This window comes from Phocoena phocoena, chromosome 10, assembly GCF_963924675.1.
Source record: "Phocoena phocoena chromosome 10, mPhoPho1.1, whole genome shotgun sequence".
Classification (NCBI taxonomy): Eukaryota; Metazoa; Chordata; class Mammalia; order Artiodactyla; family Phocoenidae; genus Phocoena; species Phocoena phocoena.
The window spans coordinates 31,607,400-31,632,585 of NC_089228.1; the positions used below are offsets into that span (position 1 = coordinate 31,607,400).

General features: G+C 37.1%; 1 protein-coding gene and 1 pseudogene across 1 annotated transcript in view; one reads left to right on the forward strand and one right to left on the reverse strand.

Annotated features, from left to right (window-relative positions):
- DENND6A (DENN domain containing 6A) overlaps positions 1–17,557 on the forward strand; it is a 51,593-nt gene extending 34,036 nt beyond the window's left edge. The window contains exons 10-20 of the mRNA XM_065885381.1: positions 765–887; positions 1,373–1,468; positions 3,523–3,617; positions 12,043–12,108; positions 12,197–12,261; positions 12,846–12,935; positions 14,725–14,778; positions 14,885–14,994; positions 15,553–15,655; positions 16,879–16,953; positions 17,426–17,557. Coding sequence (XP_065741453.1) covers positions 765–887; positions 1,373–1,468; positions 3,523–3,617; positions 12,043–12,108; positions 12,197–12,261; positions 12,846–12,935; positions 14,725–14,778; positions 14,885–14,994; positions 15,553–15,655; positions 16,879–16,953; positions 17,426–17,557 — 1,009 coding nt within the window. The remainder of the gene's footprint in view (positions 1–764; positions 888–1,372; positions 1,469–3,522; positions 3,618–12,042; positions 12,109–12,196; positions 12,262–12,845; positions 12,936–14,724; positions 14,779–14,884; positions 14,995–15,552; positions 15,656–16,878; positions 16,954–17,425) is intronic.
- A 5,952-nt stretch (positions 17,558–23,509) lies between these two features.
- LOC136129537 (ATP synthase F(0) complex subunit C2, mitochondrial pseudogene) lies at positions 23,510–23,997 on the reverse strand (annotated as a pseudogene).
- Positions 23,998–25,186: the final 1,189 nt, after the last annotated feature.

Here is a 25,186-nt window from a genome sequence, read left to right on the forward strand (position 1 = left end):
TCCTTTGGAAAATTAATTTTTCTTGCTTCCTTCAAAATAGAGTAGAAATTCAAATGTAACAGCAATATTGATAACTAGATATACTATATGGTACAATAATTTAATAATTATTTTATATGCTTTTATCATTTGTTAGCCATTCTATGTGTCAATATATTACATTTAATTTTGTAAAACTTGGAACAAGTAAAATTGCTATATATTTTTGTGTGGATAAAAGGAACTTATATCTATGTGCATCACCATATTATTATTATTATTATTTTTTGCCTGCGTTGGTTCTTCATTGCTGTACGTGGGCTTTGTCTAGTTGCAGTGAGCGGGGCTTACTCTTCGTTGCAGTGCACGGGCTTCTCATTGCGGTGGCTTCTCTTGTTGCGGAGCTCGGGCTGTAGGCGCGTGGGCTTACAGTAGTTGTGGCTCACGGGCTCTAGAGCGCAGGCTCAGTAGTTGTGGAGCACGGGCTTAGTTGCTCCGCGGCATGTGGGATCTTCCCGGACCAGGGCTCGAACCCGTGTTCCCTGCATTGGGAAGCGGATTCTTAACCACTGCGCCACCAGGGAAGCCTGACAGGTGGATTCTTAACCACTGCACCACCAGGGAAGTCCACATCACCATATTCTAAATGAATTTGTATATCAGGTCAAGGTACACATAGCTGGAAGAATTGTATCAATGTGAAGTTTTTAGAATGATTATATGGGAACTTAAAAAAAACAGGGATGGATAAATAACAGTGTCTCTGCTGCATAAACACCTTTCAGGTGTTTCTGCCCAGTTTTCCTTCATAGTCAGATGCTTTGGGAGCTGGTGCTGTTGGGTGAGCCCCTCGTGGTCATGGCACCGTCACCATCAGAGTCGTCAGAGACTGTATTGGCACTTGTTAAGTGAGTATATTTGGTTCCTCATGGTGATAGTTGCAACAGTTTACCACCTGTGATATGTTTGCACACTCATTGTATTATCTACACAATAATCCTGTAAGAAGGTAGTGCTCATTATAGCACCATTTATTGATGAGAAAATTAATTCAGATTCCATGTTTTTGTTTTTCTGGGCAATAAGCACATTCATCCACTTACATAAAGTTAGCACCTGATAAAAATCAGTTGTGTGAATGGTCAGTGTCTAGTAAAAGGTATGTAGCTAATGAATGATAGAGCCAGAATTTCACCCCGTCTTCTGCCCCAAATCCAGTGTGTTTTTGGTATGCCATCTACATTACATTTTTCCATTTGTCTTTCTAGTTTCCTTAAATGAGTTATAGATAGATGATCCCAGTGGGGTAAACTCTGTGTTTAGATATTTCATAGTTATTGAGTAGGGCCTTTAATTTCTGTCCTTTGTTTTACATGTTATTCTTGCTCTACAGCTGTATTTCTCCATTAAAGTACTTCAGTGATTTCCGACCTTATTTCACTATTCATGATAGTGAATTCAAAGAATATACCACCCGTACTCAAGCCCCGTGAGTAAACAAAATAACTTTTATTGACCAAGCATTACCTTTATAACCAAATTATGTAGAATTATTTTTGGTAATAATTGAAAAGTTTAAATTTTGAACTTATTGGCAGATTGATTTTATAAAGGAAGCTTTGAGGAGCTGCTGGTAATAATTTCACATTTCAAGAGTCATTATCCTATTTTCTTTGAATGATCTTATTAGTGGAAGCTATATTGTCTTCCGCTAATTAATAGCTAATTCCTCTAATTTAATAGCTATCTGACTACTTTTACTTCTATCTTTGTTCTTTACTTCAGGACCCCTTATAGCATCAGTTATCTCTTCTTGCTCTGTAACTTCCTTTTCCTTCTCCCTCTTCACTGAATCAGCATATAAACATATAAAGATTCTTCCCAATCTGTAAAAGGGGAAGAAATATCTTACCTTTCCCCTTTAGTTCCTGCTCTGTTGTTCACCTTCTTTTCATAGCTGTTTCTAGAATAACAACAAAAATTTCCATTTACCCTCTCCACTTCTTGGTTTCCTGGTTGCTTCTCAGTTCGTTGCAGGTTGATTTCTTCATCTCCGCTGAAGTTCTTGCCAAAGTCATCAAGACCTTTCTCACTGCCTTGAACCTGTGGGCACATTATTGCCCTGTTTTTCCTGCCTTCCCTTTCTTGTAACACTTACTCTATTGACGTTGAAAACATTTTAATCTTTGGTACCGTCTCACCTGGCTGGCTGGTGGTGCATCTCAGTCTCCTGTGCAGACTTCTTTTTCTCTGCCAACCCCTTAAATGTTGGTGTTCTCCAGTATTGTGTTCTGGGTTCTGATTTCAGACTGATATTTCGTTCTGTACAGTCTTATCTGTACCCACAGTCTCTGTTAACACCTATATACTGATGACTGAAATTTATCTTCCTAGTTCAAATCTTTGCAAGGTCTCGACCTCTGTCCAGGTTTTTGTTGTTGTTTTTTTATCGTATTGCCACCTGGACATCTTAATGGCACCCAAAATTAAACATGTTCAAACTGAATTCTTTTTGTCTCCTTCTCTTCTTCCCTAGTTCCATGCCTCTTCCTACTTCATGAATGGTGCTTCTTTTCACTTAGTTATCAAAAACCTAAATTGTCATAAATTTCTCGTTCTTAATGTGCTCCACGTGAAGTTTTACCAAATTCTGTCAATTCAACATCCTAAAATATCTCTCATAACATTTGTTATCTTCTTTCCAGAGCTCTCTTCCTAGTCTTACTACCTCCAGTCTTTCTCGTATTTGCTGTTGCTTTTCCCAAACCTCTTCCCCTTTTTGCAGAGCATCTTCCAAATTTCCCCCAGAGTGATCTTTCTAGTAAGTACATTTTTGTTCATGTAGCATTCCTCCACTCAGTTCTCTAGTAGCTTCTGTTTGCCTACAAGATAACATCTAAATTTCTTAGCATATTGAGTTGGTACTGAATCATCTGGCCAGCATCTGCCCGTCTGCTTTCATTTCTGACTATTCATTCTTCCTGCTTTGTGCTCTAGGAATGCTGAACTATACGTAGTTTTACAAACAGACCGTGATCTCACTTCATTGCTTTGCACATACTATTCATTCTCCTGCATCACATTTTCTTCCGTTATCCACCTGGCAAAAGACTCCTGTTCATAACTTATATCATGTTATATATCAACTGTCCTTCAAAAAAAAACCTCCTATTCATCTTTCATAGCTTTGTGCAAATGTCATCTCTTTGGTGAGGCTGTCCTTTAATCCCCTGGTAGACATAGTTTCTCCTTTGTAATAATTGTACATTTTATACCACCTTCACTGTATTCTAATTTCTGGTATCATAATTGGTTATGTATACCGCTTTTCCTGTATGCTTTTAGAAAGACTGTGTCTTTTCATCTTTATATACCTAGTGCTAAAAATGGTGCCTGGAATGTAGTTGATATGTGGTACCAATGAAGGAAAAGATTATCTTAGTAATCTTTGAGTAAACAGTAGTTCACTCAAAATAAATTGTAAACTGATGGAACATTCATTTTTTCCTCACTTTGGTTTTGTTTTGTTTTGTTTTAATGTAGGCCCTCAGTCATATTAGGAGTAACCAACCCTTTTTTTGCAAAAACACTCCAGCACTGGCCACACATTATTCGGATAGGAGACCTTAAACCTGCAGGTAAAGTATAAACTTGGTGTTCTCGTTGTAGTATGTAAGGTGGATGAGCAGGTTTATTTCTTCTTTGTTTTCACTGCTTCGTTACTTTTTAATTATGTTGATGGCAACCTTCTTTGAGGCAACTTGAATAAAAGTCTTTGGAGAAGAGCATAACTTACAGATTCTTATATGTATAACCCATCGTGCCTACCTACCAAAAAAATGCACTTACAGTGTTTTAAACATTGAATTATTTTGAGGTTTCATGAAACCTCAAAAATTTGAGCTACATTTTGTATATGTATAAGCCCAATTAAACAGGATTTTCCAACACTGCTTGAATAAAACCTTATAGAAAGTTCTAATTAATCAATTTGACACAAAATTCTCAACTAGGACTCCAAACAAGAATTATACATTTCTGTGGCACTGGTATTGATTAAGGAAGCGGTCAAAAGGCTGTGCTTTCCTTGAAAAAAGACATGTAGTACCTTGTTCATGGTAGCTGTTTAATGAATGTTTACTAAATGAGTAAATGATTCTGAAGTTGGCAATTTTGTTAACCTGGATGACAATTTAATGGTACCTCTGACATTTTCTCACTGGACATTCCTGAATTTTCCATGGAAATAGTTGAGACGTGAGCTATCTAGAATATTTCTAATAACTTTATGATATGTTACTTTTAAAGACTTTTCCTTTGGTGTACATGGGTATTATATTTAAGACATTATTTAATATGATTATTTTATAAAATATCCCTTCTGGAATATAAATAAATCTAGATGACATATTAGGGAACAACATTTTAAATCATATTATTTACAAATATCAGACTCAATCTTAGACTGAAATCCTTAGAAACCTTATGAAATAGAGGAAAGGGCAAAGGGCTTTACCTTGGCCGTCAGATCTGTGTGACCTTAGGCAGAACAGCCTCTTTAAGCCTGCAATTCTTTGTCTGCTGGGAGGATTGAACACAGTATCTGACTTATGGCACTCTGTAAAGATCATGGTCCCTTGCCATTTCATTAGTGTTCTGTCTGATAATTCAGAGCACAGCAGTCACCGGAGTCTCATCTATAAGAAGATATGGAAAGGTTTTTTTTTTTAAATCTTAATTTAATCTTGACATTTACTTTCTTGTTTTTTTCCTATTAATCTGGACTATTTGATTAATCGTAATATAGTAGACTACTGTTTATTGTCTTTTTCCAATAAGAAAAGGCTTTCTGTTGGGGCTGTAAGTAGAGGAACTTTTGCAAAGATCACTGGTAAAGTAGCATGGGTTGATAAGTCTGTTTAACTTTTTAAGAAACTGCCCACCTGTTTTCTGGAGTGACCCACTATTTTACATTCTTACCAGCAGTGTATGAGGGCTCCTGTTTCCTCACGTCCCTGCCAACATTTGATATGGTCTCTTTTTTTCATTATAACCATTCTGGTGGGTTTAAAATGCTGGTTTTAATTTGCTTTTTCTTATTGACTAATGATGTTGAGCATCTTTTCATCTACTTATTAGTCATTTGTATATCTTCTTTTATGAAATGTTGATTTAAATCTTTTGTCCATTTTAAAATTAGGTTATTTGTCTTATTATTTTGTTGTACGAGGTCTTTATTTTGGACACAAGTTTGTTTTCAGATATATGATTTGCAGATATTTTCTCACAGTATTTGACTTCTCTTTTTGTTTTTATAAAATTAATTAATTAATTTATTTTTGGCTGCGTTGTGTCTTTGTTGCTGCATGCGGGCTTTCTTTAGTTACAGCGAGCGGGGGCTACTCTTCGTTGCAGTGTGCGGGCTTCTCATTGTGGTGGCTTCTCTTGTTGCAGAGCACGGGCTCTAGGTGTGCGGGCTTCAGTAGTTGTGGTGCGCGGGCTTAGCTGCTCTGCAGCATGTGGGACGCTCCCGGACCAGGGCTCGAACCCGTGTTCCCTGCATTGGCAGGCGGACTCTTAACCACTGTGCCACCATGGAAGCCCTCTTTTTTGTTTTCTTAAGGACGTCTTTTGAAGAGCAAAAGTACTTAATTTTGATGAAGTCTAGTTTATCAATTTCTTTATTTTATGAATTAGGCTTTTGATGTTTATCTAAGAACTTGTTGCCTAACCCAAGGTCACAAAGATTTTCTTCTATGTTTTCTTCTAAAAATTTTATTGTGTTAGCATTTACATTTGGGAACCACTTGGAGTTAATTTTTGTTTATGATGTGGAGTAAGGGTATAAAATCATCTTTTTTTGCATGTTGATATCCAGTTGTCTTAGCATCATTTGTTGAAAAGACTATCCTTTTGCCATTGAATTGCATTGATACCTTTTTGGAAAATCAGTTGGCCATAAACCTGAGGGTTTATTTCTGGACTCTTGTTTCTGTTGCATTGATCTATATGTCTTATCTTTGTACCAGTACAACCTCTTGATTACTGTAATTTTATAGTAAGTTTTGAAATCAGGAAATATGTCTTCCAGCTTTATTGTTCTTTTTCAAAATAGTGTTTTGCATTTCCATATAAATTTTAGCATTACTTTGCCAATTTTTGCCAACTGGACAGAAAACAAAAAGGCTAACTGGGATTTTGTTAGGGATTGTGTTGATTACATAGGGAATATGTAATCAGTTTGGAGGAGAATTGCCATCTTAAAAATACTGAATCTTCCATTCCAGGAACTTGGAATGTCTCTCCATTGTTTAGATCTTCTCTAATTTTTCTCAGCAATGTTTTGTAGTTTTCAATATACAGGGCTAATTATGATGTTAGATGTAGGTTTTCCATAGATGTCCTTTATCAAGTTGAGGTAGTAGCCCTCTGTTCCTAGTTTGTTGAAAAAGATTATAATGAATTGGTGTTGAATTTTGTTAAATGCTTTTTCTGTATCTGTGGAGATCATCGTGTACTTTTTGTCCTTTATTAATACAGTATACTAAATTAATTGATTTTTTATGTTAAACCAACCTTACATTCCTTAAATAAATCCCTTTTGGTTATGGTGTATAGTCCTTTATTATTATTATTAGTTTGCTAATTTTTTTTGAGGATTTTTACATCTTTATCCATGAGGGATATTCTTTTCTTGTGATGTCTTGATAGCTAATATTTTTGCTGCTCTGAGAATCCTCTTCAGACAGGTGAAGTTACCGTTTAAAAGTAGGACCTAGGACCAAGGGAGGGAAGGGGACACTTCTTGAGTTTATTTTTCAAAATGGGCATAAGGGCATGTATGGAATATTAATTACACTTTATTTTTTTGTTTGTTTTTGTTTTTGTTTTTTTTGCTTTTGCGGTACGCGGGCCTCTCACTGCTGTGGCCTCTCCCGTTGCGGAGCACAGGCTCCGGACGCGCAGGCCCAGCGGCCATGGCCCACGGACACAGCCGCTCCGCAGCATGCGGGATCCCCCCGGACCGGGGCACGAAATCGTGCCCCCTGCATCGGCAGGTGGACCCCCAACCACTGCGTCACCAGGGAAACCCTATACTTTATTTTAAGCAGCCTATTTTAGGGATGAGATGCTGTGTTCCCTCTGATTATTTGTCACCAGAGTATTTGGACCATATCATATAGAAAAAGGTATCACTTTTTCTATAGGAGAGTGATGATGTTGTATGGAAACATGTTTTATAGATCCTTAGTGGTCATTGAGGAGTGGATGGTAGAGAGTGTCAATGTCCTCAGTTTGGTCCTTGTTCAATTAGTAGAGGTGATACATTGTGAGCAATGACACCAGGGGTGTTTAAATAATTTTGAGCAAGACTATAGTACCTATTTCTGGGACTGGATTGTGTCGTTTGAGCACAGGTCTTAACAGACGTGCGGAATTTCATTAAGTTTAGTATGCTTACGATACTTTTTCCCACTTATCTTAAGTTTTTTTTATTATAGCAAAATATATATAACATAAAATTTACCATTCTAACAGTTTTGAAGTGTACAATTCAGTGGCATTAAGTACATTAACAGTGTTGTGCAACTGTCCATTTACACAACTTCGCATCATCTCAAACAGAAGATCTGTAGCCATGAAACAATAACTCTTCATTCCTGTCATCTCCCAGCCCCTAGTGAACTCTATTCTAATTTCTGTTTCTATGAATCATACAGTATTTCTCCTCTAGTGTCTGGCTTACTTCACTTAGCATAACATTTTCAAGATTCATCCGTGCTGTAGCATGTTTTAGAATTTTATTCCTTTTTTTAAAAAGCTGTGGCAAAATATACATAACATAAAATTTACCATCTTAATCATTTTTTAAGTATGCAGTTCAGTGGCAGTAAGTGCATTGACGTGGTTGTGCTGCCATCACCGCCATCTCCCCACAGAACTCTTTTCATTTTGCAGAGCTGAAACTATTGCACAGTAGCTCCCTATTCATTCCACATCGCCCCACCCCCCACCCTTGGCAACTACCATTCCACTTTCTGTCTCTGTGAATCTGACTACTCTGGGTATCTCATGTAAGTGGAATTTTACCTACTTGTCCTTTTGTGACTGGCTTATTTCACTGAGCATAATGTCCTCAAAGTTCATCCATGTTGTAGTATGTGTCAAAATGTCCTTCCTTTTTAAGGCTGAAAAATATTCCATCATATGTATATACCACATTTTGCTTATCCATTCATCTGTTGATGGATACTTGGCTTGTTTCCATCTTTTAGCTATGTGAATAATACTGTGAACATGGGTGTACAAATATCTCCAGTCCCTGCTTTCACTTCTTTTGGGTATATAGTCATCCCTTGGTATCAACAGAGGATTGGGTCCAAGACCTGCCACAGATACCAAAATCCGAGGATGTTCAACTTCCATAGTTGGCCCTTTGTATCCACAGTTCCACATCTGTGGATTCAGCCAACTGCAAATCTTGTAGTACTGTATATATTCATCAAAAAAAGAAAATAATCCATGTATAAGTGGACCTGGGCAGTTCAAACCCATGTTGTTCAACATGGGTCAACATGTATACCTAAGGGTCAACTGTATACCTAAAAGTGGAATTGCTGGACCATATAGTCATCATGTTTAATTTTTTGAGGAACTGCCATAATGTTTTCATTTTACATTCTCACCAGTGGTGCACAGGGTATCAATTTCTCCACATCCTCACCAACACTTGTTATTTTCTGTTTTCTTGATAGTAGCCTAGTGGGTGTGAGGTCGTATCTTATTGTAGTTTTGATTTACATTTCCCGAATGATTAGTAATACTGAGCATCTTTTCATGTGCTCATTGGCCATTTCTATGTCTCCTTTGGGGAAATGTCTTTCCAAGTCCTTTTCCCTTTTTTTTTTTAAAATTAATTGATTTATTTTTGGCTCTGTTGGGTCTTCATTGCTGCTCACGGACTTTCTCTAGTTGTGGTGAGTGGGGGCTACACTTCATTGCAGTACGCAGGCTTCTCGTTGTGGTGGTTTCTCTTGTTGTGGAACACGGGCTCTAGGCACGTGGGCTTCGGTAGTTGTGGCACATGGGCTCAGTAGTTGTGGCTCGTGGGCTCCAGAGCGCAGGCTCAGCCGGTTGTGGCATACAGGCTTAGTTGCTCTGCGGCATGTGGGATCTTCCTGGACCAGGGATCGAACCCGTGTCCCCTGCATTGGCAGGCAGATTCTTAACCACTGCACCACCAGGGAAGTCCACTTTGCCTGTTTTTTAATTGGGTTGGTTTTTTTGTTGAGTTGTAGTTCTTAATATTCTGGATACTAATGCCTTATTAGATGGATGCTTTGTAAATGTATTCTCCTGTGGGTTGTCTTTTCACTCTCTTGATAGTATCCTTTGATGCGCAGAAGTTTTTAATTTTGATGAAGTCCAATTTATCAATATTTTCTTTTATTGTCTCTGTTTTTGGTATCACATTCATGAAAATCCATTTGTCTTTTAATTTATGAGTACTGGGCATATATCTTGGGATATATTTCTTTTCTACCCATTGATCTCAAGACTAGGACCACTGCATATGCTACACAAGTTAGGAAACACAACAGCTCTGCCTTGGATCCTGGCTTTGAAAATTCAAGACTATCTGAGAGGGTCAGTAAAACTGCAGATAAAGTATGTTCTGTAGGACCAGCAGGGAAGGCATAGCAGAACTGAGATTTTGCTCTCCTGGGCCCAGAAGTTCGTAGCTTTATTAGACACATATATATAGTTTTAACCCTGCAGAGAGGTCATTCCTCGTGCTATAAAGGGATTACTTCTTATGGGTTATGCCTAGTTTTAGTTCACCCAAATCCTATTAAATGAAGAAATGTAATGCTAGGATAATGGTACTGAACAAGTATTCCTCAAAGAGAAAGTAATTCTACTGGTGTATATTGGATCACATTATAAACTGAATTTCTAACCAGAAATTTGGTTTGATGATTTAATCAAAGGTAAAACATTTGACCTAAATGTAGAAGATTCTTATGCAAATGTGCAGAGGTGCAGAACATTATTAATTTAATAATGTTAAACCCCTCTCTTATGTGCATGTACATAACAGACATTGAATAATTATTTTTTAATTAAAATAAACAGCTGTAATTGTAGGATTTCAGTTCATTTTCTGGCATTCTTATTTTATTTTCCAGACGTACTTGACAAATACCATTTAACTTTTTTTGGCAATAGATAGTGTATCTTTATGACTAGTTTTCTTTATGTCTATTATGTACTGCAGTGTAAGAATTATGGTGGCTAGGGTTAGAGTTCGGTATGCACCTGATGAGGTCCCTTGAATCAGAGGGGAATCGTGTGAGTGAAGATTGCTGCGCAGGTAGTATTCTTGTCTTTGCCTTTTAAAAAAAGCTGATATGGATCACTATATATCTTCATTATTACCTAGAACTTATTGAATGTAAAGAATATATGAAACCTACTGCTGAATTATTCTCTTCCCTGATATTTGGTTCCTCTGCACAGTGAATTTCAGAAAATAATATATAATAAATGGCACTGGTGGATACAGGAGTTGCAAGTCCTTTGTGATCTAGACAAAAGGAAACAGAAAGTAGGCACAGAAATATTTAGACTTATTCAAAGCGTTGTGGTTTTGACATGTGATGTTCTTTGGGTTCTCAGAGTCAGAGGCAGATAGTGATTTGAATTTAGTTATCTGTATAGTTAAATATGTATTAATTCCGCACTTTAAGAAAAAAAAGTTTTACAAATCTTCTGCCGAAAAGCTACTCTGAACTCTGGAAAGCAAAACCGTGAGATAACATTCAAGATGAGAGACATTCTCATAAGAATTAGTATGTGGGGACTTCCCTGGTGGCGCAGTGGTTAAGAATCCACCTGCCAATGCAGGGGGCCCGTGTTTGATACCTGGTCTGGGAAGATCCCACATGCCATGGAGCAACTAAGCCCGTGCACCACAACTACTGAGCCCGCGCACCACAACTACTGAGCCCGCGTGCCACAACTACTGAAGCCTGCACGCCTAGAGCCTCTGCTCCTCAAGAAGAGAAGCCACTGCAATAAGAAGCCCACGCACCACAACAAAGAGCAGCCCCTGCTCACCGCAACTAGAGAAAGCCCGCGTGCAGCAACGAACACCCAATGCAGCCAAAAAATAAATAAATAAATAAGAATTAGTATGTGGGAATATATAGAATAAGTTGACAAAGTAAAAACTGTGAGCTAATAAATCAGAAACATTCCAGAAACCTGAGTGTTTCTGGACTCTTTCCTATTGTTTCTCAGTCTGTCCCCAAAGCCTCTTGTTTTTAAATCTCCTCCACAGAGCTACAGTAGCTCACTTTCTTCTCTTTCCTTGCTGCACATGTCTTCAGATTTTCTTTCTACCCAGGAGCAGTATTCAATAAAGCATACATTTCATCCTGTAATCTTTTCTCTCTTTTACTTCATACTCCTTTTTGCAACACAGCACCCCTGCTTAGGAGTCCAGAGTCCAGTCCACCTGTGGCTCAGGCCTGTGGTTGTGGCTTCCACTACCACCACCTGGTGGCAGTGTTTCTACACTGCAAAAGCAGAACTTGGGGCGGTACCAGAAAAAAAATCTTTGAATACTACATCTTCATACTAACTTAGGAGTTGCTTTCAATTCTCTTTACTCTTAAACGGTATTATATTTGGCATCATATTCAAAATGGTATCTTATTCATGTTTCATATATTTAGCACAAAGATTTTAAATTTTAAGTTGAGTGACAAAAAGGGAAATTTTAAAGTAGTGATAGATATTAATGAAAGATCAAATATCCATTTTATATAATTTACACAATTGTTTCTGTAATGCTGTTGTATAGCCCAGTGTTCCCTTTATCCAGTTTTAAAGTACTAGGAATCAACTCTTAAATATTCACTGATGTTACGAATACCTTAGCTACAGCATCCCTGACTAAGTACATAACAGTTAGTGGATTATCAGTCTTAGAAAATTCCAGTTTTGTGATATGTGAAATTCAAATAACTATAAGAATCTTTATGATGTTTCCTTCAGGTGAAATTCCTAAGCAGGTTAAAGTGAAAAAATTGAAGAACCTAAAGACTCTGGATTCTAAACCTGGTATTGACTTTTATTAATTTTTAAAACATATACTATATGGGTAAATGGGTCATACTGCTTACCTCATTTTCTTTTCTTCACTTCTTAGGAGTTTATACTTCTTATAAGCCATATCTAAATAGAGATGAAGAAATCATGAAACAATTGCAGAAGGTGATTACTTGCTCATATTATTAATTTAAATTTCCTTACTCAGGTATGCAGTATCCAGTAAAGCAACATGTGCTTTATGTACAATAATATGAAAAGAGGTCTTCCTGGAATCTGGACTTTGAACCAAAGCTTCATGAAAATCAGGAGACTAATGTAGCAGCAATTATGGGCTAGAAATATGGGACTGCAGCTACCAACCTAGTGCCAATCTTCCTGAAAACTTAGGAGTTATAGTGAGAAAGTCGTGGACTGTACTATGAGGTAGCTTAACACCTAATAGAATAGTTAGCATTTTTTTGGAAAATGTAAATATTGTTAATACAACAAGTATGAAATAAATATAGTCTTTGTTGTGAGCTAATATTTTAAAGTATGGGATGAATGTCTTATATTTTTCTCTAAGGATTTTTTTACAGGATATTGCACAGTGAACTTCACATTAAATTACTTCAAGATGAAGTTCTAGGGTTTTTTTCCTATCAAGTAAAATACATATTTACATATCAGCTAAACTTCTATAAGCATTCATTGTTTTGTATTCTCTGACACTAGAGTATAGGTTCTCATTTTTTTCCTCTTTTAAGGGTGTACAACAGAAGCGTCCTTCTGAGGCTCAAAGCGTTATTCTCCGACGTTATTTTTTGGAACTGACACAAAGCTTCATCATTCCATTAGTAAGTTAGCATATGTATTTGCTTAATTTAATGATTTGTTGAAGGGCACATGAATGTTTTTTTCAACCACCAAAATTTTATCTTAAATTGTTTTGCATGCTTGTGTGTGTAGTGATTAAAATAGAGCCCTTTGCAAGACACCTGAATTCTTTGTTCTGGTTATTAGCTGTGTAATTTGGTAAGTCACTTCCTTTCTTTGACCCTCAATTTGTTTATCTGTAAAATGTGGCTGATTATATTTTCCCTAAAGACTTTTCAGGGTTGTTGTGAATCTTAAAAGAGATAATTTTTATGAAATATTATATAATTATTGAATTTTGCACCTTAAAAGGTTCTACTGGAGCTTCTTCCTCTGATGTTATTTATTTATTTATTTATTTTTTGATCGGTACTTTTTATTTCGTGCTAAGAGAGTCAGATTGTGCTCCCCAAGCAGATGGGGAGGTTTTAAGCAGTGATGTTGTATGCTCATATTTCCATTTCGTCTGAGGTATCAGGACAAAGCTTGAACTGGTTGAAGGAGGCATTGGGGTAGAGATGAGGTTGAACATTTTAGGATTCTGTTATTAGTCCAAGATCCTACAATAGTACCTATTCCTTGCAGAGCATACCCAAGACTTCCAATATTACATTCCCAGGATACTGTGCAGGTGAAAAAACATGTTTACTGATTATACTTTCTAAAGAATTAAATAGCAACTCCCTAGGATCATGGTCTGGGCTAAATAGATTTCACTGGGAAGAAGAACTTCACTATGCAGAGCTAAACAGGTGCTTTCTTAAGACTGCCAAGCACTGGCGCTAGAGACCAACAATTTGTTTAATTCTCCTAACAACTCTATGAGGTAGCTGCCATTATCATCTGCATTTACTATAATGGAAAGAGCAGAAGTTTTGAAATCTGATATTATTTTCTTGAGCACAATTTGATATGATACCTGTGAGAATGTAGTTCCGTGATGTAGTTCCTTATCTGTCTTGTTCATTACCTTTTCCTCAGTCTGTTACATGGTAGCACTCAATAAATATTTATGAAATAAATGACTAGATGATATAGTTATTTTTTGAAGTTCAGTGGAACATCATGTTAAATTACTAAAAGTTATGCCTCACAGTATAAGGCAGTACCATGATGTGGTCCTAGTCTGGAGACTGCATCAGAGAGAGACCCGTGTAGTTGTTAATGTAATCTATCTAAGAATATTATAGGAGGGCAGTCTGGAAATCTTTGCTATTATACTTTGGGAAGAAATATTTTTTCTTAGTCTATAGATGTCAATTTATTTTGTTCCATTTAAATCAACTTGCTTAAGTAAGTGAACTTTACTGTAGTGCTTAATTAAGAGCATGGGCTGAAGTCAAGTAGACCTGAATTCAAGTTCAAGCTGTGTGAACTTGGGCAGGTTACTTAGCCTTTCGAAGCCTCAGTTTCCCAGTAATACCTGCCACAAAGGATAGTTGCAAGAGTTAAAAGAGATCATGCATGTAAAATGTTGAGTACATTTTCTGGCACACAGTTACTCGATAAGGTTAATTATTATCATTAAAAATAGGTAGTTCTTTGGATTATCTGAGAGTTAGTTAAATTTTTATTGAAAGTGTGACTTCTCAATTCAATCTAAATTTAGTGTATCTATTGAGACTGGTGATGGTGTTGTTGATGTCCATTGAAAGAGCATATGATGAAAAACTTGGAAGCCCACTTTTTTTAAGTAGGTCAGTTTAAACATTTTTGAAGACTCTCGGTAAGAACACCTAACTTTGACTAACTTTTTTTTCTTGGACTTAGGAAAGATATGTGGCAAGCTTGATGCCTTTGCAGAAAAGCATTTCTCCATGGAAGGTATAAATATATTCAGTTAAATTCCTATTTGAGTTGTCTAACTGCAGTTAACTTCTGTGAATATATCCATTTTTAATTTTAAAATACAGTATGTCATGTTTTCTAGAGTCCACCCCAATTAAGACAGTTCCTTCCAGAAGAATTTATGAAAACACTTGAGAAAACAGGACCTCAGCTGACCTCTAGAATAAAAGGCGATTGGATTGGACTTTACCGGTTGGTCCTTTTTTTTCTATTTCATCCATCTATAGAGCTTTATTTAAAAATGAAACAAAAAACTGGGCTTAAACATATTCTTTTTTTTTTTAAATTTTTTGGCTGCGTCGCGTCTTAGTTGCGGCATGCAGGATCTTCATTGCAGTGTGTGGGCTTCTCTCTAGGTGTGTTGTGTGGGTTTTCGCTTCTCTAGTTGTGGCACAGGGGCTCCAGAGCACGTGGGCTCTGTAGTTGCAGCGCACGGTCTCCAGAGCTTGTGGGATCTGTAGTTGTGGCGTGTGGGCTCTCTAGTTGAGGCGCGCAAGCTCAGTAGTTGTGGCGCACAGGCTTAGTTGCCCCGCTGCACGTGGGATCTTAGTTCCCTAACCAGGGATTGAACCCTCGTCCCCTGCATTGGAAGGCAGATTCTTTACCACTGGACTACCAGGGAAATCCAACATATTCTTTTTTTTAAAAATTACATTGTTTCACATGGTTCTCCTGGCTATCGGTAGAAAAAGTATTGAGAGGAAGTTAAGTCATAATCAAACTTTGCTTTTTAAAAATTTATTTTTATAGGCATTTTCTAAAATCTCCAAATTTTGATGGTTGGTTCAAGACCCGGAGGAAGGAAATGACCCAGAAACTGGAGGCACTCCATCTGGAAGCTCTTTGTGAAGAGGTTAGAAAACAGCATGTTTGTGTGATGATTAACAACTATTGAAAATAAAGTTATTCATAGAGGCTGAAAGGTTATATCCATATCCACTACTTTATAAATAGTAATAGCTAACTTTTCCAGATCATGTGCTATGTGCCAAGGACTGTGCAGGTGCTTTAAATGGACAGTCTTTTAATCTTCATAGTTCATTGAAGTAGGTGTGTTATGATCTGCGTTATGAGACACTTGAGTGATTAATTGAGAAACTTGAGTGATCCATTAATCAATTAAGTCATTTGCTTCAGATCACATCACTGCTAAGTAGTGGAACCAGCAGTGTGCTCGAGCCCACTTGCACTGGCTCACAAGAGCCAGCCGTGTGCATCTCTTCCCAGCTCTGTATTCAGTGATCTCAGGTTGGTAGCTTGAAATCAGCTACAGAGGGAGAATTACACCACAGCAACTGGCAAATGGTATAAAACAGGAACTTTTCCTGACAGCCAGTTGTTAAATATTTACTAGCATACCACTGGATGGAGTTAGAATTCAGATCCGAGCAGTCCAACTCAACACCTTTTCCACCATGCGTTATTCACCTTTCCCAGTTATTAATATATTTTTCCTGTATTTGGACTTTTTCGTATTCTATAATTTGTCAGCAGACTATTTTAAATTAAGCTACTTTTAAAAATATATAGGATAGTCTCAATTTGTGTTTAGCTTGAGGTGGGCTAGCCTCAGTGTTAACTTGCTAATCATAAACTCTCAGTGACTGGTTTTCAGAGAAAGAATACCATGAAGGCAACGACAAATAAGCCCAGGAAGAGCTTATTTGAAGATGCAAAGTTTGTATACAGTAATATATTCATGTTCGCAATTATCTTGATTTGTTAGTTGATGTACCTTATAAATTACTCAATACTTAGTGGGGTTAGGGGTTAGTATCGTACCTTAAGTTCCAATTTTGTTTTTCTTGATTGATCTAAAAGGGCCAGAAAGGAATTTCTTCCATTGTGTTTTACTTCTGAATATTAGACAGTCATTCTGGCTAATGTCAAAAAGTATCTGATTCACATTGTCAGAATATTATGTACAGAATTATACTATAATGCTATGTCTGGGTTAAATACCCTGTTCTCCTTTTCCTTCCTGTCCTTTCTTCCCAGTAGCCTTGACTATTGAAATAGAACGATTTGAATATTATTTTGAGTATTTACTGATTTGAGATTTGTTTATTCTTCTAGGACTTACTTCACTGGACCCAGAAACACACAGAAGTAGAAACAGTAGACCTTGTATTGAAGCTAAAAAACAAGCTGGTATGTAGCCAAAGCAGCCAAAGATCTGTGAAGTTGTTTTGCTCTTATTTGAGGTGATAGCTTTGATGTATCACAGAAGTAAATTTTTAAATGAGAGGACTTATGATTGGTCAACTGATGGTAGATCTGACTGAAAATACTTGGTAACTCAAGCAGATCATAATGAAGCCATATATTTTTTTTAGTTATTTACATGGAGTCTAATGAGCTTTACAAAAAACATTGTGACTTATATTTAATACCACATGGTCTGCGTTGATATTATCTATTAATTTACATGAAGTCTTTTTTCGAGCTCAGCAATTGTATTGTTAAAGTGGCATGTTCTTTGCTTTTTTATAGATTCTGTAAATTCTGGTCTCACTCTGAAGTTTCCAAATCTTTGACCATTAAAACTGTTTATTTAGAGAATATACTGTATTAATACAGCCTCAAAAGGTAATTTAAATGCTTCCAAATGTTCCTTATATAGTTGCAGGCTGATCGAGAGCATTTACCTGTGAAACCTGACACTATGGAAAAGTTACGGACACACATAGATGCAATTATTTTAGCATTGCCAGAGGACCTACAAGGCATACTGCTCAAAACGGGCATGACATGATATTTGCCAGGATTTTCCAGCCAAAAGGATTGTATACCATGAAGCATACTGACACTTCAACCAGACGCCCAAGATCTCTCGGAGCGGAAAATAGCCGTGAATGCTAGCTACAGGGTTGAAAGACTATACTGTATAAACAGACCTTTTTAGTGCATTAGTTTTAAAAAAATGGATATCTGTGGTGGTTCCACTTTAATACTGAAACACCAAAAGGCATTTCTATATTTTTAATCATGTTCTAAAGTGCTCTTATGAGAGACCTGTGGGGCCATCAGTTTAAGTGATTCCAAACTGCAGTGCTGGCATTGCAGATATTTTTTTTAAATTGGTGCTTCTCTGCCCAATCATGATAAAACTCAGGGGGATATAAAAATGACATTCACACTGGCTATCTTCTTAAGAAGAAGGAAAAGACTGAACTGTCAGACTGTAGTTAGGAGTGATTAATGCTTTTGTAGTGCCTTCCGTTGTCCTACGTGTTTCACAAAGCCCAGCTGCTAGTCTTGAAGCTTTTTCTTAACTTGATTATGATATGTAGTTTTTTATAAGGCATTCTTTTGAGTAATCATTGCTTAAAAATATGTTTTTTGCCTCCCATTGTTTTCATTATTAGTGGCATTGGTGTTTTTTTTTTTCAATTGTCATAGAGGTTTCATTTCATTATTTTCTATACCAGTTTCAAATTTAATCTGTTTCACCAAAGGGAAGAAGACATCTAGTATTAATTATGGAAGAGTTTATTTCCTCTTACCCTTTGCTAATTGGGCCCAAGTTAATTAGCTTGTCTGTTTTTCAAAGACATTCTAATTATAAACCTCATAATCAGCTACTTTTTAAAACAACTATTCTTATTTTAAAGGAATTTGTAAACCTTTTTTTTTTTTTTTTTTTTTTTTTTTGTGGTACGCACTGCTGTGGCCTCTCCCGCCGCGGAGCACAGGCTCTGGACGCGCAGGCCCAGCGGCCACGGCCCACGGGCCCAGCCGCCCCGCGGCACGCAGGACCTTCCCGGACCGGGGCACGAACCCTTGTCCCCTGCATCGGCAGGTGGACTCCCAACCACCAGGGAAGCCCTAAAACTTTTATGTGATAGTCATTTGAGCGATTATAAGATTGATTTCTAGCATTATTTGTTTGGTAGGGTTTTTTCCCCCCAAATTAATATTTCTCAGAATACTTTCCCTACTGTTGTTTGACATGGAACTTTTGCCTCAATCACTGTTATAGCTAGTTTTTTGTCATTGTTATTTTTGTTTGTTTCTGTTTTGTTTTGTTTACACTATACTACCTTGCCAAAAATAGAAGATTGTGGTTTGGTAGAATAAGGTTTTTTCGTTAGTGTTTGAATAGGAGTGTCCTGAAGAAGCCACTGTTTAAAATAGGCACACATGACATAGCACATATGTAAATAGCTGTGTCTTGAATTACCCTTTACATATCCAAATTTAGTTGTAGGTTGTAAAAGAAATGGCTTCAGGAGCTATCTCTTATTCTCTGTTAATGTAACTCTTAAGGGCACTCCTGACCTAAGAAAGGGTCCTTGGTGTTTGTAACTGTGGTCTTCTATCCAAATGTGCCCTTTTCTCATGGATACAAGTCTCTTGAAGCATACCTCAAAGTCATGGAGAGAATGTGGCATTTGAAAGGAATCATTTGCCTTGAATCACATGAGTTATTTTGTGAAACAACAGTTGTCCTCATGGAAAAGGGGCAACTACTTTTATATGCTAAAGTATTTCATATCTTCCTGGGAAACCTTATTTAGGTATAAATGGTCATCTTATTATTTTTCAAAAAGGTGTATTTTAATAATCTAACAATTTATATGTAGTTTGTGACCAGAGTTTGAAAGTTGTTAGTGTCATATCAAGGATCTTTTAAATTATACCACTACAGGATGTATCATTTCAACTTTATTTTGCACAGCTAAAGAGAAGCAAAGGATGCCAATTAGCATAATAACGGTATCTTCATATTTACTGTACTTAACAAAAAGCCTAACACATGTTGAAAACCATATCATACTTACTGGGTTTATCTATTAATTTCAAATTATGTACTTGTAAAAATAACTTAAAATTGCATTGGGAACCTGAGAAAGACTGATAACTTTAAGTTTTGGGGTGATTTTCAGAGCTGTCTTTTTTTTTTTTTTCCCGGAGGAGACATTAAGATCTAAAACCTGCCATTTAATGTGTATCTTCACCAGCACCAGAAGGAATCACTGCTTTCAGGGTGTTATGTAATGCCTAGTGCCTTCTGGTTTCAGTGAAAGGGGTTTTGAGAAGGCATTTATGGTCATTACTGAAAACCTAATTAAAGGCCTTAGATTTTAAAGCCCTTGGATATCTTGTATTATTTCTGAGTAAGATTGGAATGCTTGAAAAAATGCAGAGTAAATGAAACCTTTGCATTATGGGATTCCTTTTAGTTTCTAACTTTTTTTTTTTTATTTAAATGAAAACCTTCCTCTGTTTACTTCATTATGAACAGATGAATAGTCCATTTTATTAACAGACAGAATTAAGTGATTTCATATCCTTCCTACCAGTGTCTTGATTTTTGTGAAATGTTCTGATGAAAAATTTTTAGCTTAATAATCTAGGTATTGTTAGATTCTCCGCTTGCTACCTTTTCTTTTCTAACCTTAAATCTCAAATTACTTTTATTTCTTCCTCTTCTTTTTTGAAAGTAGCTAGTATATAATACCGTTCTTTAGATTTTAATTAATTTATTAAAAAAAATTTTTTTTACTTTTTGCGGTACGCGGTCCTCTCACTGTTGTGGCCTTTCTCGTTGCGGAGCACAGGCTCCAGACGCGCAGGCTCAGCGGCCATGGCTCACGGGCCCAGCCGCTCCGTGGCATGTGGGATCTTCCCGGACCAGGGCACGAACCCGTGTCCCCTGCATCGGCAGGCGGACTCTCAACCACTGCGCCACCAGGGAAGCCCTTAATTTATTTTTTAATAATAAAATATATTGGATGTTATTCCTTTTTGAAGTTACTGGGTAATATCCTTCAAAGTATACTGTAAAATATATTGGTACATTTAGGAGAGATGCCATTAAAATTTGTCCTTTTGTTTTCACTTGCCCATAACTTAACTCACTTGTTTTTATATACCTGAATTTTACTTTCTTCTTTTAGCATAACATGGGGGAAAAATTTTAACTACCAACTTTCTAATATTAGTCCTTTAAAAACAGATAGTTGAAGAAGGCAAAAACCTTCTCTAATTATGGATGAATGTCATTTAAATAACAAAATATGTTAACTCATAATAATGACTAAATTATCACTAATAACTTGATATCCCTTCTATATTGAAGATACAGTACTTATATGCCATCTACAACTTGGTTGAATTATGGTATTTATTATTATATCAATAGAAATTAGCATTTGTAAATAGAGCTCCGAGAATTTTCCTTGTTTGTTTGAAATAGATAAAGCATTTGATACAAGGTACAAAATCATGATTCCTAACATATATCCCACATCTAACCAATTTTTAGAAAAGCAAGTTTAAGGTTGATGGTTAGTTAAAGAAATAGGTTTATGACATTTATTTTGCAGTTATAACATTGCCTATCTCATGATGCACAAATGTTGAGGAAAAAGAAGATGGCAGTAGAATTCTGCTATATCCTAGTCTCCAGCGTTATTTCTGGACTTTTGAACACCAGTCTTTCTCTGTTACCCATTACTTGAATACCATGCTATGCCTTTCTTCAAATTAAGATTATTGTTGTCTAATTATCATAGGTTTCATCCGTTTTACTAGTGTTAACACTAGGCTTGGGTTCTGTTTAAATTTTTTTTTTGAGTTTTATTGGAGTATAGTTGATTTACAATGTTGTGTTAGTTTCTGCTGTACAGCAAAGTGAATCAGTTGTACATTATACATATATCTGGTCTTTTTTAGATTGTATTCCTATATAGGTCATTACAGAATACTGAGTAGAGCTCCCTGTGCTATACAGTAGGTTCTTATTAGTTACCTATTTGATATATAGTAGTGTGTATGTCAATCCCAATCTCCCAGTTTATCCCTCCCCCCTTTTCCCCCTTGGTAACCGTAAGTTTTTTTTCTACATCTGTGACTCTATTTCTGTTTTGTAAATAAGTTCATTTGTACCATTTTTTAGATTCCAATTTTAATTTTAGATTAGGTCCATTCATGTTGCTGCAAGTGACATTATTTCGTTCTTTTTTATGGATGAGTTATATTCCAGTAATCTTCCAAAGACGGTATGTACCACATCTTCTTTATCCATTCATCCATCAATGGACATTTAGGTTGCTTCCATGTCCTGGCTATTGTAAGTAGTACTGCAGTGAACATTGGAGTGCATGTATCTTTTTGAATTATGGTTTTCTCCAGATATGTGTCCGGGAGTAGTATTGCTGGATCATATGGTAGCTCTATTTTTAGTTTTTTAAGGAACCTCCATACTGTTCTCCATAGTGGCTGTATCAATTTACATTCCTGCCAACAGTGCAAGAGGGTTCCCTTTTCTCCACACCCTCTCCAGCATTTATTGTTTGTAGATTTTTTGGTGATGGCCATTCTGACTGGTGTGTGGTTTTGATTTGCATTTCTCTAATGATTAGTGATGTTGAGCATCCTTTCATGTGTTTGTTGGCAATCTGTATATCTTCTTGGGAGAAATGTCTGTTTAGGTCTTCTGCCCATTTTTGGATTGGGTTGTTTGTTTTTCTGATATTGAGCTGTATGAGCTGCTCGTATATTTTGGAGATTAATCCTTTGTCAGTTGCTTCGTTTTCAAATATTTTCTCCTATTCTGAGGATTGTCTTTTCATCTTGTTTATGGCTTCCTTTGCTGTGCAAAAGCTTTTAAGTTTCATTAGGTCCCATGTGTTTATTTTTGTTTTTATTTCCATTACTCTAAGAGGTGGGTCAAAAAAGATCTTGCTGTGATTTATGTCAAAGAGTGTTCTTCCTATGTTTTCCTCTACGAGTTTGATAGTGTCTGGCCTTACATTTAGGTCTTTAATCCATTTTGAGTTTATTTTTATGTATGGTGTTAGAGAATGTTCTATTTTGTCCTTTTACATGTAGTTGTCCAGTTTTCCCAGCACCACTTATTGAAGAGAATGTCTTTTCTCCATTGTATATTCTTGCCTCCTTTGTCATAGATTAGATGACCATAGGTACGTCGACTTTTCTGTTTATTTTTGCCTCCCCATTTTCTTTGTCATCATACTATTTCTGCTTAGCCGTTAGAAAGCTAAACTTCATAAATCCTTTAAATTTTTTTTTTACTATCCCTCATGTTTTTCCATATCCACCAGGATGAATACTTTGTAGTATAAGTTGCTTCTATATTGAGATAATTTTGAAAAATAGTAACTTTATGTTCCCAAGTTATCATACTTGCTATTAAGTGAGTGGATATTTAGACTTCAGTAGGAAGCTATCAAAATGATTGATTTTGATCGAACGAAATGGGTAAATATTTTTACAGCCAAAGGCTCTGGTGATAGAATCCAGAAATTTGTGTTTTTAAAAAACAGCTTTACTGAGGTGTAATTGACATACAATAAACTGAACACAAAGTGTACAATTTGATAAGTTTGGACGTTTGAATACACCCATAGAACCATCAGCACAGTCAAGATAGGTACATGTCTTGTCACCCCCCAAAATCTTCTTATGTTCCTTTGCACTCCATCCTGCCTCCCCTTTCCAGACAGCCACTGATCTGTCACTGTAGATTAGTTTGTATTTTCTAGGTTTTACACACAGTATGTACTTCTTTTTTTGATCTGGCTATTTTCTTTTTTCTTTTTTTAATCATCTTAACATAGTATTTATTTGTCTTCCCTCTGTCGAACCCTGAGCCAACCACTTTCCCCAGGCTGCCTGGGGATGTGTAGGAAAAGGAACATACAGGGCCAATTAGACACGGTAGAAAGAACTATGGGAGTTAGAGAGGGCTCCTTAACATGGCAAAGAGAATGGAAAAGACTACCATCAGGGAAAAGAGTCCCATGGCCTCCAAGAGGGCAAAGCCCAGAATGGCATAGGAGGAGAGCTGTTGCATCAGAGAAGAGTTCCCGGCATAACCAAGGATGAGGCTCCCAAACACAGTGCCAATCCCAACCACCCCAACTGTGGCAGCCCCAGCCCCAGTGAACGTGGCTGCTGTGTCAGTGTCCCTTCAGTGGCACTGGTTTGGAAGCTTTGCCTAGGGATAAGGGAGGTCAAGAACCCTGAGGCTGCCAAGCTGCTGAGGCTCTCATCTGTCAGCATCTGCAGTTGTTTCATCACTACTGCAGACAGTGGTCGGCCCAGCAGCTCAGAGGTGCTCCTCACCAGGGAGGGGAGTAAGGGACTGTGGCAGGAAAGTGGCTCCCAGTGCAGAGAGTGATCTGACTTCTTCCACTCAGCATAATGATTTTGAGATTCATTCATACTGCATGTTTAAATAGTTGATTCTTTTTATTGCTCAGTGGTATTCCATTATATGGCTATAACACAAATTTCTTATCCAGTCACCTGTTGATGGACGTTTGGGTCATTTCTAGTTTCTGTCTATTACAAATAAAGCTGCTATGAACACTCATGGACAAGTCTTTGTATGGACATATATATCCTTTTATCTTGGGTAAATACTAGGAGTGATAGTGCGTGTGATAGCTGAATCATATGGTAGGTGAATGTTTAACTTTTTAAGAAATTGCCAGACTGTTTTTCAGAGTGGTTGTACTAATTTGTTTCCACCAACTGTGTATGAGAGTTTCAGTTTCTGCACATCCTACTCAACACTTGGTTTGCGCAGCCTTTTTTTTTTTTTTTTTTTGCCATGTCGTGTAGTTTGCAGGATCTTAGTTCCCCGACCAGGGATCAAACCTGTGCCCCTTGCAGTGGAAGCATGGAGCCCTAACCACTGGACCACCAGAGAATTCCCTGCCCAGCCTTTTTAAATTTAGCCATTCTAATATGCTTGTATGGTTGTCTCACTGGGATTGTAAGTTGCATTTCCCTAATGACCTGTGATGTTGAACATCTTTCCATGTGCTTTCCATTAGTCTTCTGTATATGTTCTTTGGTAAAGTGTCTGTTAAAATCTTTGCTCTTTTTAAAGACTGAGTTGTTTAAATTCTAGTGGTTGAATTTTGAGAGTTCTCTATATATTCTTTTTTCTTTTTTAAAATTATTTATTTTTTGGCTGCATTGGGTCTTCGTTGCTGTGTGCAGGCTTTCTCTAGTTGCGGTGAGCGGGGGCTACTCTTCGTTGCGGTGCGTGGGCTTCTCATTGCAGTGGCTTCTCCCATTGTGGCACGCGGGCTCTAGGTGCGCAGGCTTCAGTAGTTGTGGCACGTGGGCTCAGTAGTTGTCGCTCGAGGGCTCTAGAGTTCAGGCTCAGTAGTTGTGGTGCACGGGCTTAGTTGCTCCGCAACATGTGGGACCTTCCCAGGCCAGAGCTCGAACCCGTGTCCCCTGCATTGGCAGGCAGATTCATAACCACTATGCCACCAGGGAAGCTCGCTATATATTCTTGATGCAAATTCTTTTTCAGATATACGGTCTACAAAATTTTTCTCCAAAGTTTATATACCTTTTTTCATTTTCATAACAGATCTTTTGAAGAAGCAGAAAT